The 16,302-nt window shown below is 37.8% G+C and overlaps 1 protein-coding gene across 1 annotated transcript; it reads left to right on the top strand.

The window, feature by feature from the left end:
* Nucleotides 1–490: 490 nt before the first annotated feature.
* BORA (bora, aurora kinase A activator) lies at nucleotides 491–15,972 on the top strand (the record flags this gene model as incomplete). Its single annotated transcript, XM_009877317.1, is given in 12 exon segments — nucleotides 491–646; nucleotides 1,695–1,801; nucleotides 5,040–5,085; nucleotides 6,581–6,662; nucleotides 7,853–7,918; nucleotides 8,633–8,689; nucleotides 9,929–10,146; nucleotides 11,721–11,874; nucleotides 12,899–13,500; nucleotides 14,260–14,391; nucleotides 15,797–15,933; nucleotides 15,935–15,972. Coding segments are annotated over 12 exon segments (1,795 nt in total), but the record flags the coding sequence as incomplete, so codon positions are not given.
* Nucleotides 15,973–16,302: the final 330 nt, after the last annotated feature.

The following is a 16,302-nucleotide window of genomic DNA, read 5'->3' on the forward strand; positions in this document are numbered from 1 at the left end:
TAACTCCGGGCTGGCTGGCACCGAGGGGCATTGGGGGAGACCGTCGCTGTGCCTCCTCACCTTCCAGCAATACCTTTTTATATTGAAAATCCGTGAGTGCTGGCCTTTGATGTGCGAACTGCCTTCCAGGGATATGTTTGGGTTCATCGCCGTTTTGTTTCTTCTGTTTGCTTTTTTTTTCTTTTTCATATCTATATGTTTTGTTGTTATATTTGAAAATCTCATTTCTAGCGCCTTGTCTCGTTTTCAGTGTTGGTTGGGTTTTTTTTGTTGTTTGTATTGACCTTATTTATCAGCTCTTCACTGGTCAATAGGTGCAAGCCAAACTAACTTCGGTTTTGTTTGTTCGGTCTTTTGAATGTTTCTGGCTCCTTAAAAATGATTGATCGAAACCTTCAGGATGACCTTAAAAAGTCAAAACTATAATTTCCTTTCCTCCCTGCCTTAATTTATCCTCTCTCTCTCTCTTTCCCAGGTATAGCTCGCTAGTATGAGTGACACAAAAGAAGTTAAAATGCAGATAACACCAGAAACTCCAGGCCGAGTCACAATCCTGAATCCGTTTGAAAGTCCCAATGATTACTACACTCTTCAGGAGCAGATTGTCTCTAGTCCTTCAGTCTTTAAAGCAACAAAATCTTCATCTGTAAGATCTAGTCTTCAGTTGTGTAACTATACAGATGTAGCATTAATATTATGAAATGCATTAAAAAGTGTATTCTATTTATTGTACTTTAATGTATATATGAAGCCAAATAATTTTGTTCTTCAGATTACAGGAGAATGCTGCTTTTAGTACTAACATTGTCACTTTTTTTAGATATTGGGTGTATCCACTAGGTGCCAAAACCAGTTGGATGTGGTGTTCTTGCCTTACCTAAAGTGGAAAAAAACCCCAGTTCCTACTTACATGCTAAGCCGGCTGGATCCAAATAGAACTTAATTACACTTCTGTTATGAGCTATTTACATATTCACAGAATCAAGTTAATTATTTTGTGCATATATAACATTTTTTAGTTGCAAATTGCATTCGGGTTTGCAGTTGGAGTTACCTGGTAAGTAGAGATGATGCTTTGCTAATGAAACTAAAAAGACTCATTTGCTAGATCATTTTTCAAACACTTGAACTATGTTTTGTCATGAGTTGTTCAACAAAGGGGTGAAGCTGCTTTACATCTGAATTGAGTTTTGTTGTGAGCTCTGGGTGGAGTTAGGAGGGAGATTTTGTGGGATATGTATGGGGTTGCAACTCCTAAGTCCTGAAAATGTGAGGTTAAAGGAAGGCAGCTCTATTATTTGGATAACTTGCCTTAGATACAGAGAATGGATTTTCATGGAAATTCAATTTTGATTATGGCAATCGAGAAACAACTAAATTTTATCCCAAGTTCTGTATCTTAGTAGATCTGTCCTCAAAAACTGAGAAGAATTTGACACTTTGTAAATACTAACTGTAACCTTCCACTTTACTTTATCTTGTAAATCATTGTAATACTGCTACCCAGGATAAAGAAGCCTGAGAGGCTTTTTTTTTTTTCTTAAAGGACATCACTTAAATAGAAAGTTTTTTGATTGTCTTTGACAGGAACTACATGGAAGTTTTGATTGCATTGTTCCATTGAGATTTGTCCTGTGGTTTTGTTTTTATCTTTTTAGACTAGCAAGCACTAAGATGTCCCTTTCTTTTTTTAGACACCAGGAAAATTTAGATGGTCTATTGATCAGCTTGCTCTGATAAATCCTGTGGAAATTGACTCAGAAGATGTTCGACGCCAAGCAATGTATTTGAGTCATGCTAGGTAACTTACCATCTGGTTTTATGCAGTTAACTTAGCTTGAATACTGGAACACTGACATTTCAGCACGATTTTTTATCTAAATCTTTTAATGTAGATTTTTATGTGTCCTTCATGTGGGTATAATATTTAGATGAGACTGCCTCTGTGTTGCTCTTGTCTAATGTTAAGAACTGCTGGTCCACTCTGCAGTTTACAAGACAGACAGATCGAAGCAGTCAAGGGAAGCAAGAAAATGCCTCACCAGTGATTGTTACCAGTTGTTACTGTTGTAAGCCAGTACACTTTTTGAAAGGTGTAGGCTGGGCTTAATTTGAAGGAGGGAAGACCAGTAAGTTTGCTTTTCTGGAGAAGGAGGTTGCTAATTACTTGAAATAATCTTGACCTTGACCTTTTCCGTTCTCTGAAGATAACTTCCATGGGGAAAACAAATGTGTAAGTAAAACAGGCTTGGTATTCACAGCTCATCTGAAGGAATAGTCTCACACATGAATAAATAGAGAACAACATGCCAGGTGAAGGCAGTCAAGTGAAGACAGTCAAGCGAAGGCCACAGTGGTAGATTCTATAGACACAGTCATGCATTTCTGAGATATGGACTTGAACAAAGAATGGCATGAAGCACTGCTCTAACAGAATAAGAAAACAGTCCTCTATCTTGTTTATAGGACTTAAAAGTCCTGCTAGTGAAAGGAAACAGATAGAGGGTTGTTTAGGGCAGGAGTCCTCTGGAAATTCATAGAATTATAGAATGATTTGGATTGGAAAGGATCTTTAAAAATCATGTAGTCCAACCCCCTTGCAGTGAGCAGAGCCATCTTTAACAAGATCAGGTTGCGCAGAGCCCTGTCCAACCTGACCTTGAACATTTCCAGAGATGGAGCTTCTCCCAGCTCACTGGGCAACCTGTTCCAGAGTCTCGCCACACTCATTCTAAAAAATATTGGGAATTAAACCTGTTGTTCTTAGCATCTGAACCTACATTAATCTTTTTGAACAGGAAGAGGCGTAAGAAGGAATATAAATTTCTCTAGAGATGTAGAAAGAATATTTTCCCTCTACTCAGCCTTGGTGAGGCCTCACCTTGACTACTCTGTCCAGTTTTGGGCCCCTCACTACAAGAGGGACATTGAGGTGCTGGAGAGGGTACAGAGGTGGGCTACCAAGCTGGTAAAGGATTTGGAACTTATGTCCTATGAGGAACGGCTGAGGGAGAAGATATTGAGGGGAGACCTTATCGCTCCCTACAACTACTTGAAAGGAGGTTGTAGAGAGGCAGGGGTTGGTCTGTTCCTCCCTAGTGGAGAGTGATAGGATGAGGGGAAATGGATTTAAATTGCCCCAGGGGAGGTTCAGGTTGGATATTAGGAAGAATTTCTATTCTGAGAGGGTTGTCAGCCATTGGAACAGGCTGCCCAGGGAGGTGGTTGAGTCACCATCCCTGAAGATGCTTTAAGAGACAGTGGATGTTGTGTTGGGGGACGTGGTTTAGTGGTGTCGATAGGGCTAGGAACAGATTGGACTAGATCTTCAAGATCTCTTTCAGCCGTAACTGTTCTGTGATTTTAATGTAACTGTCCTCATCTGTATTTGTCAGTCACCATGTTTTAATGTTGATATTATTTTTCTTAACATCTGTTTGTTTCTTGGCCTTCTAGCAGCCAGTAGGCTTCAGACTCTAATGCTTTTCATACCTTATAAAGCCTTAAGCCTTATGTCCTTAGGGAGCTGAATACATTGTTTCTAGAAGCCTACTGGGACACACAGAGACTACTTTAAATTTAGCTGGCTTGGGTGACAATTCCCGTGATGATTAGTGGCATGGCCTATAGCTATAAACATACGTTGTCCTGGTGGGTCATTTCAGTCTGTCCCACTGTTTCATACCCACCGTGATTTCTTTTTATTTTTTTAAATCATCTGATAGAACTATAAAGAGGCTAGTTTGTGTAGATTTGTTGTGTCCACACTTTGATGTTTCGGTGTATTGCAGACTGAGGTGGTTATTACTGGTGGCTGCAAACTACATGGTTAAATGTGTATATTGTATATATGTGCTTGTGTGTAAGATTTTGTGTGGCAGCCAAAGTGTCATAAATACAGCTCTTGACATTGAAAGTTCCTGATAAGAGAACTGAGTTTTTGAAGCCCATGCACAATGTTAAACAAACTATATACTCCATTTTAATGCTTGCTAACAAGTAATTTTCTCAATTGGTTGCAAAGAAGCATAAGAAATCTAGTGTATAAATATTTCAAACTGTTAATTCTCCGTGATGTAGTGAAAACAGTTTGGGTAGCAGCACAGCATAAAAGCTCAGGGGCAGTTGGTGAAGTCTAAAATAAGTATCACGTGGAGACTTGATTTTGTGTGGTGTTGCTGTTTCTGTAAAGTAGGCCTCATCAGTTTTTGGGGCTCTTACTGCACTACTTGTAAAATGTTTAGGAGATTTTTTTTTCTGGGAGGCTATTAGTGAAAAACAGTTCACCAGTAACTGAGCAGACACAAACTTTCCTTTTTACTTCTACTGGTGGAAATGGAATGTTTCTAAATTGGGTGCTGTGCTTTTATATGTTAAGTGTAAAAAAGAATAAATAAAATCTGTACTGTATCTTGTATACTGTGTATCACAGTTGCAAGTGCTCTATTGCTTTGAGCTGCATACAAGACTGGCTTGGTTTTATTGTTGTTAAATACGTGTGGCATTTTCACTGGTCATTTTCCTGGAGTTACGTGCTTAAGAAAAAACATTCTCTTCTGTGGTAACCAGGACTTTGAGTGGGAGTTGTTTTCGCAGTTCACCTGTTTTTTCCTTTGGAATCTGGTTTGTAAAAATGCTTATTACTCGTGATCCGCTATGCATAAATTTCCAGTGATTGTATGCTTAATTTTGGTACAATAACTGAATTTTATGCGAGTGTTTTCATGGAATTGTCACTTAAGCATCATCTCTGCAGACGTAATTGACAGTGGCATGTCCAATGCAAATATGTACTTGTAAATGAATAGTATAGACTTTTTAAAATGAACTGAAGTAACTGAGAAGTGCATTTATATTTCTAAATTTACAGTATGAGATTATTGCACATAACAGTAAAAACCTTCTAAGATTTAGAGTTTAGTGCAATTTCACTTAAAATATTTTTCTTGAGCATCTGTAAAAGATTACATGGTTAGATTTTACTTTTTTTCCCAAACTATGAGTTTTGATTATTAAGTTGTTTTTCATTTGTAATTTAGAATTGATAAGGAGACGGAAGACAGAAGGCAAAAAGCCATTGAGGAGGTAAAAAAGCTTTCTATGCTATCAAGTATTGATTTGTTTTAGCTACATACCTACAAAAAAGATCCATGTCTATTACAGGTTTTCAAAACTCAGAAGTCTGTTATGTTTTACTGGTCAGTAAGAAAGTAATTTTATGTCCTCATTTCTTGTGCTTGTAGTTGGAATCCACATTGCCTTTTTACCCCCCCAATCTTTTTTCACACAACTGCAGGTCAAACCAGCAGATTTTGTTCTTTTATATTGGTTGGCTAATGGGAATGTAGTTGTAAGAGAACTCTAATAAATGGTTAATTTAAGGTTAAAAGTAATGATTGAATGTTACAGGGTTTACAGTAACCGTTAGTGCTGGGTGACTTGGTTTCTTTTATTGCATTTTTAAAAATACAGCAGAATCTTCATGACTTTATTTCTTTCAAAGTCTTCTTAGTTGAAGGCAAGACTTTTCTTCTGGTAGCATGTGATTACTTCTGTCCATTTTGAATTTTATTTTTTACTATCCATTTGTCTAGCAGATAAGTGTTTCAATTCTTCACTATAGAAATCTTCAATGTTATTTCAGTTTAATAAAATAGAATAAGGCTCTGATAGGCAAGCCTGCCTTAGTGTTCCTGACCTTTTAATATTGTATCAATCATGCTGTTATCACTTGCTTTCTCTATACAGAAAAAATGTTTTATGAATCCTGAAATGTACTACACAGTTGACCTGCAGCTAAGATACTCTATTGCTCTAAATCTGCATCAGAAAGGGTATTTCTTCTTTGCGAGGCATAAGTTAATGGATTATGCAGCTGAACTGCTTGAAACCCTGTCTCTGATAAAAAATTACGCTTTTTATGCTTGAGCGTTTCAAGCTGTGTGTTTTTTTTCATTTGCTTGGAGTCTTGCTTTTGTTGTGAGCACAGGATTTACCATGTATTTCTGGAAGCTGTGTAATAGTGTTTGTCTCAGCATCAGGGTGTTCTGCAGTGCAGCTGTGACAGCAGATAAAGTTTTTGGTTCACAATAAAAGACTGAAGTACCAATAGTCATGTATGTTTCACTGCTAAGCAGTTCAGCCAAATACTTGAATATTATTGCTAAATACTTCTTACTGTTACTGCAGTTTAACAAACAGAAGATTTGAAAAGAATAGTGTGAAACTGCTGTGCGATGAGTATGGTGGAGACAGTTCAAATTTTTAAATGAGAAAGTGTCAAATGAAAGTTTTGTATCATTTTCACTCTGCACACTTAATAGATCTGAGGTGGTGTGTGTCATAAAGAATGTAGAGGTCTTCAAGTCCATTTTTTTTCCCTTTAATCTCCTGGGCCTGAAATAATGAAATATATTTTGGGTATAAAGGACACCTATACAGATTTTGGGGAAGGAAGAGTTAAAATTCTTAAAATACAGATCTGTGAGTAGCAAAAGGTGTTCAGGGTACTGACTTAGACTAAGTTGAGAGTCTCTAATTTTTAAAAGTTCTAAGATGATTTGTTTCTATTCTTTTCTAGTTTTTCACAAAAAGACTCATAGTTCCTTCTCCTTGGACTGAACATGAAGGCAAGCAAGTTTCTCAGTTTAATTCAACTAGATGTAAGTTGCTTTTGTTTGTCCATTCAAAATTATCTAGCTTTTAGAGAAATTATCAGGCATAATTTTTTTTTCAACCTCAATTTGAAATTTAAGAACCAAGTGGCAGATTTCTAGCTGTTCTCTCCAAGTCCTTTATATGTTTAAAAATAATTTATTAATGCAGGATTTACATAATTACTACTTTTTTGTATTTTTGGTTCCTGTTCTTAAGGCTTTCTCCTTTCATAACCTGTCTTCAGCCAGTTTAATTTACGCACATAACTTGACTTCACCAATACTGGCAATAGCCAAGTTTTCTGACTTCTTCCGGCTGCTTTCCTGCCAGTATAAATATATGGGAAACAGAGTTCCGTATTTCTCTACCTAAATTTCTGTTACCTAAATTTCTGTTGTCGTCTTAATGTCCTCCTAGATCACTGTCACTGTATGTAGGGTTGTGAGTTTACTCAGTTTCTTTCTTTTATGCCACTATTACATTTTATTATTACTGCTGTTATTAAAGTTTATATGTAACCAACAGAATCCATATTAGATGGGCAAATGTCAAGCTAGAAAGTATTTGCATTCACTGCTGTTTGGTAGGAAATTCCTAAATAAATGTTTGGGTATTTTTGCAAGATTTGGGAGAGGCTAAACTGTTTGAAATTTTTATCAAGGAGGTGCAGCTTGTGGATAATGTATTTTAAATTTCAGTTGTAAGATTGTCACTTACTGGGCAGAGAACATAAGCCACAGTCCTAGCCCTAAGGAAGTGAGTGGTGAAAGAAAAGGCTCTAATGCGTTGCCTTAGCTGTACAAAAATTAAAAAAAAAAAGTGGTAAAGTCTCCATCTTTGTCTTTGAGTCCAGACTGCGTGAGTTCCTGGAAATGTGTTTTACCCAAACACAGTCTTGTCTGGCTAAGCATAAAGAGACTTTGTTTTAAATCTCTGAATGTAGAAGAGGCTGTGGGAGACAAGGATTTGGGCAAAGTTGATGTTGCTTCCCTAAGCTTTTTTTAAATGGAAAGGTGCTAAAATTCTTGTCACCAGCTGTAGTACTAATGTTTCTGCAGTACTCCTTTTGAATCTCCTCCAAACTTTGATGCAAACATTTTGTTTGGTTGCATTAAGTATTCTAACTTACTGCTGCTAGGTTTCAAAAGGCTATATGCAATGTGTGCTGAAATTTAAGTTCTTGTCTGTTTTACAGCCATAGATCTAAATAACATTTCTCCAATTGGAAGACAGCTAACTTTGCAGCCTGGGAAAAGCAATGGTGGGTAAAAGGCAACATCTGAGATTGCAGGCTTTCTCTGAAGCAAAGTAAACAATTTTTATTGGCTATTTAATTTCAGAGAGGAATTTTTCTGTTACTGTTCCTGTAGAAATGTTTGGTTTTTTTTCTCATAGGAATTTAATTCTTATGCCTTTCATATTTTTCCCAAAGTAAAAACTGAAGTCCTCTGTAGACTGTAGAGTGCCTTTTCTCCAACTCAATGTATGCACTTTTTTTTTAAATTAAAGGTCACTTTTTAATGGGTAAATTAGTTTCAAGATACTTTTGATGTGTCGGATTGTTCTGTGTTAGAGAATCTTCGTTATTTTCTGTGCTAAATAAATAGCAGAAATCTTAAGACATCTTTTAAACTATTTCATTTTACATCAATAGTAGTGTTTTTCCCCAGGGTATTTTGATGATCTTTCCCCTATTTCCTTTAGAATCCTTCCATTCTTCAGAAACCTTTCTCCTCAATTAATACCTCTCAAGAGGCTTTTATCTTTTAACCCTTGGGTTTTTTACCTCTAGGCCTGAGTGTGATGCATGTGGTGTTGTCAAATCAGAATCTTAGCTTTAATTAATACTTTGCCTCATTGCAACTGTAACTTAAATAGCTCAATTGCAATGCAGTTTGGAAGTAGATTTTTGTTTCTCTAGTTTCAGTGAAAGGTCACTGCAAGCTAATTTTGTTGATTTTTTTATTCATTGCAGCTGCATGTCAAACAATCCTGTCTTTGCCAGTGGATTTTAATTTAGAGAAAATATTAGGTATGTCATCTAATATCTAAATTTAATTATGAATGTCCAAATAGAAAACATGGTTTTGTATTGTTTGGTTTTTTTGTAGAGAGGCAGAGGTTGGGCTGTTCTCTGTAGTGGTGAGTGATAGGATGAGGGGAAATGGATTTAAATTACGCCAGGGCACGTTCAAGTTGGATATTAGGAAGAATTTCCATACTGAAAGGGTTGTCAGGCATTGGAACAGGCTGCCCAGGGAGGAGGTTGAGTCACCGTCCCTGGAGGCGTTTAAGAGAAGGGTGGATGTTGTGTGGAAGGACATGGTTAGTGGTGTTGATAGAGCTAGGAAAAGGCTGGACTTAGTGATCTTGAAGGTGTCTTCCAGCCGAAGCGGTTGTATGTATGTATGTGTGATCTTGCCTAAAACCTAATTAGGAATGAAAATTTTAAGCATATGTTCTACATAAACAGTTATCCTGTGTTGCATGGGACATCCGACTTAAAGGATATGATTTGAGTGTAGACATAAAGATGACAGAGAAGGAATATGATGGACAATTGGAAATGGAAATGCATAAAAGATAGTAAGCAGAAGAATCCTCCTACCTCCCCCAGATAGAGCAGTTATTTAACTTTGCGAACCTTTTTGGCAGCTGGGTCGTGAAGCACGGAGCTCACTCTTGCCGTGAGCAAAGCTGTGCTGTAGTCCTGGGCTTGGAATTTAACTGAAGCTGTGGTGGTGACTAGAACTTGTGTGGTGTCAGAGTCATAGAATGTTTGGGGTTGGAAGGGATCTCTAGGGATCATCTAGTCCAACCCCCTTGCCAGAGCAGGGAATACAGAAAAAAGCTGTAGCTGATGAACAGGGGAGAAGAAAGCCCAAATTAACTGTCGGATCATAACTGCTGTGTCAAGCAGGGTAGTATAATAACCCCATTTTCACAACTCAGATGTGAAGGGTAGTTCTATTTTGGGAAAAAGCCAGTAAGTAGGTGCTAGCCAATATTAATTTATTTTTTTTTTAAATGCGGAATTTATTACTAATCCATGGTAGGTAGAAGTGGAACCCTAGCAGACAGAGGACAGAGTGGATTATTTTTAATGGTTACAAGTGATCCTTTGGGATAGGTGCCTAAGTTAGATGAATTACTTCTGTATTAGTAAATTCTATTAAATATTTTAATTTAGTTACATATATCTCTGTAGCGGAAGGCTTTTCTTTTCCCCCTTGCATTCTTATTTGAGATGGCTTCTCCCCCATGTTTCTAGGTGAATATTTTAGAGCTGATGAATTGGCAGATCAGTCTCAGGAAAATCTGAGCTCTTCGTCACTCAGAAGAAAGCTGTTTTTAGAAGAAAATGGAAGCGTGTCCGAGTGTTTGTCCCCTTCTCTGCACAGCCCTTGTGGCAGTCAGCCCCTTGGAGTGCTTTGTTCCATCGACATTTCTCCTGTCCGGTGCAGAAGCCCTCTGGAAACATCTGGTTCAGTAAGTAGCTGGTTTTTGGGAGCTGGGTAGGATGGGACTTACCCTGCACAAGAGTAGTTCATAGGACGGGCTGTGCTGATTCTGCATTCCAGCAGATGTGAGCAGCCATGCTTTCAAGAAGATGCAACAGCTTTACAAGAGAGTAGGTGTTAGACCAAATGGTTTTGGGGTTTGGTTTCGTTTTTCTTTCTTTTCAAAGGCCAAATTCAGGAAAAAAAATAGATGTGAACAAAAAAGGTCTTGAAAGAATATATTACTGACTTTATGTTGTATCAAATAATTGTGTCCTGCTTCTGTTGTTTTGTATAGAAAGAATTATGCTTTCATTTTATGTTATGGAAAGGAATTAGGAATTGATACATAGACAAGACTTGCTGAAAACATGTTGAAACTTTTTTTATATATAAAATGTGTATACAAAAAAAAGGCCTGCTTAAATCTACAAACTGCTTTTTTAAATGCTAGTTAATGTGAACCGGTTATGTAATTATTTCCTTTATAGGTAATAAACTCCTGTTTACAGAAACTTTGGATAATATTTATTTGCTTTTGTTACTGTTGTTTGTATTTGGACTTTTTGGTGTGTTGTTTTTTTTTTATTTAATTCCAGAGTTAAAATGCTAGCATCAATAGTACTTGTTTTAATAAGTTACTCTTAAGTCTGTTTTTAAACTCTCCTATTTTTAATATATATCAAAGTTGCTCAGGTTAAGGAATTCACGGTAAAATAGTCATGTAGCAGAGGAATAACCAATAAAACAGTTTCTTGAAATAATCTTGAAATAACTAGAAAATAGAAAGTACGACAGAATGTACTGTAGTGGAAGAAAATACTTGTGGATCTTTGAATGCAGTGTTAAATAATAGACATTTATTAGAATACAGAACATTTTTTTTTTCTTTTTTAAATTGAGGTAAACCGGCTAAAGTGGTTTAGGTGGTATGATTTGATTTCATCTGTTTGGTGGCTGAAGTGCATGAGAGAAAAAACTACCCCAGGAAGAGTATGGCTTAAAAAAAAAAAAAGTCTTCACTATGGTAACCCACTAAAGAATTTTGACAACATGATTATACAGCTAGAAGTGGCTTTTCATTTTGCACCATATTCTTAAGCACACTCACTATTCTCTTTTCTTAAGAAGAAGTATTTTTTCTGCTGCTGTGTTAAATAATCTGGGTAATATGTATATATATATGTATATAATAGTGGCTGGCTTTCACCTGCACTGGTATGAGTAAGAGATTGAGATTATGTACTTGACTGTATACATAGATTGAATTAATTCTCTGTTTAGGTTTCTCATAGTTCTTCAGTGTAACAGAGATTATAGTCTTAGTAGGTACTACGTGATGGTCCATTGCTGTGTTCCTTTGTGGAGGCATAAAGTCCAAATGAAGAGCTGCAGCTGGAATATTTAAGATAAACTAACAGGTTGTCATGGTACAGGATTAGTTTTCCTCAGTGTTGCCATATTAAGCTTTTTAGTTAGAACACTTTATATATATACTTATTAGTCAAAATTTATATTATGAAAAGATTTTTTTTAATTGTTTTTGTTTGTTTTTCATTGAAGGGTCAGTTTTCATCAAGTCCTATTCAGGGAGGAACAAGGGCTTATAGTTTGGGAAGTATCACCAGTCCCACATTTCCAGAGGGGTCTCCTGCACATAGTGGTTCTCCTAGTTTTTCACCAGTTGCTTTTCATATACGAAAGACACCACTGTCAGGTATGGCTTAATTGTATATGTATTATTCTTCCTTGATTTACCTATTTTTTATGAAAACTGCTGCATTCTTACTGGAACCTTTTTTTGTTTGGAGGCAAGTTACTGTGCTTGTCTTCAATGACACATTTCCTCTTCAGCAGTGAAAGATCCTAATGATGTGAAAAAGTGTATCTGCTTGCAACAAGTCAGCTAGGAGAGATATTTTTGGAAGAAGGAACTGGGACCTAATAGGAATGAAAAATAGGTCAAGGATTAATCTAGGGAGGAGGGCGCTGAAAGCCATGTGCTTGAGTGAAGTCAGGCTGTAATTCTGATTTGGCCCAAGCTGAAGCATTTTAGTTAGACAAAGAATGTTTATCTTGAGTTTTCCAATCATGTGATCATGAAGGTTATTGGAAGTGAAACTGACTGGTAAAGAAACCACAAACATTTTGCATCTTTGTCACTCTAGAAAATATGAGTGTTTCAGGTTTCATCTGTTAGCTTGTATGACTTGACACTGTGTTTATACATGTTTTTGCTCTGACAAGTCTTGTGGTATTTCGACACTGTTGTATGTGGAGATTGCACAGGTGTCTTCTAGCTTCTTTGATTTTCTTGAAAACTTGTTTGCTATCTCAAATGTTTTCAAATGCCTGTAAAATACGTGTTTATTGATATTTGTTCTGAAGAAAGCCACAGACCCAGCCTTAACACGTTTTCCCTTGAACACTGTTTAGTATTGACATTTGAATATGCGAGGCCTCCAGTATCGCAAACCATGTCATAAGAAACAAATTTCTTGGCAAAAATGGGATGAAAACTTTCCTTTACTATGAAGGTCTAAATGTGCTGGTGGTTTGTTGGGTGGGTTGGTTGGCTTGTTGTTGGTTTTGCTTGTATTTTTAAGAAGGCTCTGGAGCTGGGAGACAATAGTCAGTGAAATATGTAGTTGGTTATACTTATTCAGAGGACTGTAGGCTTTGAGGATGGTGAGTTTTAACTCCACATGATACCTGACAGAATAACTTTGTTTTTTTTACAGACCAAAGAAAATTTACATTTTGCTCTCCAGATATCCCTTCTTCCTCAAATAGAATGACACCTCCAAGTACAAGAAGTCCTTATATAGATGGTTGTTCTCCAATTAAAAATTGTTCTCCTATGAGGCTTGGAACATGTAGAGGAGCTGCTCAGTATCAGACTTCAGTCATTAGAATACCAATTGCAGTTGAGAACCATGGTGAGGATGAGGAAGACAAGGTGAATGCTTCTCCAGCGGAAGCGCGGTTCGCAGAGCTGGATAACGGAATAAACTTACGTCAGCAAGACAGCGACGCTTTTGCGCGTGGTACCCATCTTGTGGTAGCGACTGTGTCCATTGCATCCGATCACTCGGAAGCTTGTCGTCCAAGGTTGACGTCATTTCAGGATATAGAAGGCTCAAAGGAAAATAACACGGTAGATATGGCTGATGCAGCTGAAGTGTCAGAGGAAAACACGTGGATAAAAGAAACGATTGGCAATAGCAGCGCACCAGTGACCAGCTTCATGACGGGGATTACTTTCAGCATTGAAAACTCTCGCATGTGCATGTCGCCGCTTGCAGAGAGCAGCGCAATTCCTTGTGACAACAGTAGTATTCAGGTAAAAAATAAAAATCTGCTTTTGCTTCTTTGTGAAACTTAACATACTACCTTTCAATATGGGTACCATGCTGGGAGTAATTGTCTATTTCCTCTTTTTAGATGTGGCATGCAGGTGGTATTGTGCATTCCCTTTTTTCCTCTCTTGGTGGAGCTAGTGTAGTAATTACAATAACACATTTTAACTTAATCCTACCATATGAGGAAAGGCTGAGAGAGCTCGGTCTGTTTAGCCTGGAGCAGAGGCAGCTGAGAGGGGGTCTCATCAATGCTTATAAATATCTAAAGGGTGGGTGTCAGGAAGATGGGGCCAGACTCTTCTCAGTGGTGTCCAGTGAAAGGACATGGGGCAGTGGTCACAAACTGGAAAACAAGAAGTTCAACCTAAACATCAGGAAATACTTTACTGTGGGGGTGACAGAGCACTGGCACAGGCTGCACAGAGAGATTGTGGAGTCTCCTTCTCTGGAGACTTTCAAAACCTGCCTGGATGTGTTCCTGTGTGATCTGCTCGAGGTGATCCTGCTCTGGTGGGGAAGCAGGACTTCAGTGATCCTCAGGGGTCCCTTCCAAGCCCTGACATTCTGTGATTCTGTTATTTTGGCAAGCCTGTTTACAATTCGCTTTTATTATTAACTGATGGTAGTTGGTTTGTTGTATTAAGTTCTGTTAATCAAATGCAAGTCATAATGTCAGAAACTCGGGGGTTTACTGGTGTGAAATTGCAGTATGTTTTTCAAGCCCGGCTTCTTGATTTCAGGTGGACAGTGGTTATAATACCCAGACTTGTGGAAGCAGCATTATGGATACCGCAGGGGCTGAAAACAGTTGCAGAGAAAATGATGTGAATACTAACGTGTTTCCAAGTAAATCTCAGCTGCTTAGAACAAAGGTAGGAGTTAAATTGCGGTACAGAAATGATGGGCTTCCCGTCAAAAGCATCTGTTGCCTCTTTTATTCAGTTTCAGGGAACCTGAGTGGAGAGACTGTCAGGTGACAATAGAGACATGTTAATGTAGTGTCATTTCAAGTATTACGTTGAAAACAAGGAGTAAATGTGGGACAAATATTACAAGCTGACAATAAAATTACCTGTTCGTTCTATGACAAAGGCAGAGGTAGTTTCAGAGGAAACAGGGGGTTGTGAAGCTGTTCCTGGCTTCTGTTGTGCTGTCGTCTGTCTCTGGTTTTGTGGTTCCTGCTGCTTTTTTTTTATTGCCCAGTCTGTAAATATGTGCCTGTGGGTAAGCATGTTTTGGGGAAGAAATGTTTTTCATAATCTAGTCTTGAGTTTCCTAGACCATACCTGGTGTGCTGGCTTGGCAGGGAACTGTTGATTACAAGCCCTTTGATGACCTATCTTAAAACCAAAAGAAACTAGAAAAGCCAATACACATCTCGCAAGACTCTCAAGCTCTTCCAGAGAAGGGGAAGCAAGGCTAGTTTCTTCGGAGGAGAGAGCAAAGATCATCTCCTCTCACTTAGTAATTTTGGCCTTACAGTCTTACAAACTTAGTAGCTTATGGTCTACTACTTAGCATTGTTTACAGTCCTGGAAGGGGTGGCATTACTCACCAGTAGTTCCAGATGATAAAAAAGCTCAAGGAAGCCCCTTTCGCCCTGACTTGTATATCTGACCTGCTAATAGCCACTTCTCTGCTGAGGTGAAGAGATTGATGGTGTCTTATAGGCCGTTGACACCAAATTTTGAACTCATTTTGCTCACTTAAGGTGAGGATAACTGTATCCTTCCAGGAAGACTAGGTGGATATTTTATCTTTAGCTTCTCTAAATACCTGTCTACTCTGAGGTCTTGCCCTGGTCGCCCTGCTGGATGTGGATTTCTGTGGGAATGAATGAATCAATTGTCTGGGGTCAAACCTGTCCTAGAAACTCGCCAGTGTCATGCAGCTGTCTGCTCCTGCTTCTAGACTTTCAATTGCTAGACCCTGATAAGACAAACTTTCATTTTGGACTAGGATTTAAGTGTGGAGGCATTAAGTACTTCACTCGACTCTCACAACAGAGAACCCCCCCAGAGAGTGGAAAGCAAAAACCATGGGCATCACTGGCTCGTAAAATCGAGCCTGGCTCATTCTGAGCACGTGTTCTCCGAAAGGAGGTTCTTGCTGACAGCATGTCTCAAACATTTGCACAGAGAAAAAAATTATCTTTCATTTATTTTTCATGTCAGAATGGGAGAGATAGGAGGCTGAGGTGATAGTTTTCAGATAGCAAGCTTGAATTTTTTTTTTTGTGAAAATGGTCTTAAAATTAACTTTTCCTTATTAACCTAGGAGTGTTCCATTTTAAACCATAAGGAAAATCAGTTGCTGAGAGCAAAATCTCCAGAGAAGCAATCCTGTTTCCAAAAAATAAAAACACATAGTACAGTATTTGGTCAAAATGCAACTTGCAACATTTCTGCCTGGAAACAAAAATGAAGCTCAAGTTCAGGAATTTCAGAGGAATGGTATGTATGTAGTTTTCTGCTGGAGAACTTAAGCTGTGTTGTCTAATAAATTTTTTATATATGACCTCAGTTACCTGGATTATATACTTGTTTAATGCAATTGTAATAAATAGTCTGTATATATTAAGGAAGTTGTTAAATAATGTTGGGTTTTTTTCAGGTCATATTAACAAATTTACTGGTACCATTTAAGTGATCCTCTTGAAAATTAAGACAGCTAGATTTTGTACAAACAAACCATAGTGTGGTGGTGTGGTTTTTTTTTCCCCCAAACTGTGTTTCTTCTGTGATTAGGGTAAGTTCTGAGAGGAGCTTTGTTTTGAAAGTTTG

The sequence above is a fragment of the Apaloderma vittatum genome, unplaced genomic scaffold (assembly GCF_000703405.1).
Source record: "Apaloderma vittatum isolate BGI_N311 unplaced genomic scaffold, ASM70340v1 scaffold16010, whole genome shotgun sequence".
NCBI lineage: Eukaryota > Metazoa > Chordata > Aves > Trogoniformes > Trogonidae > Apaloderma > Apaloderma vittatum.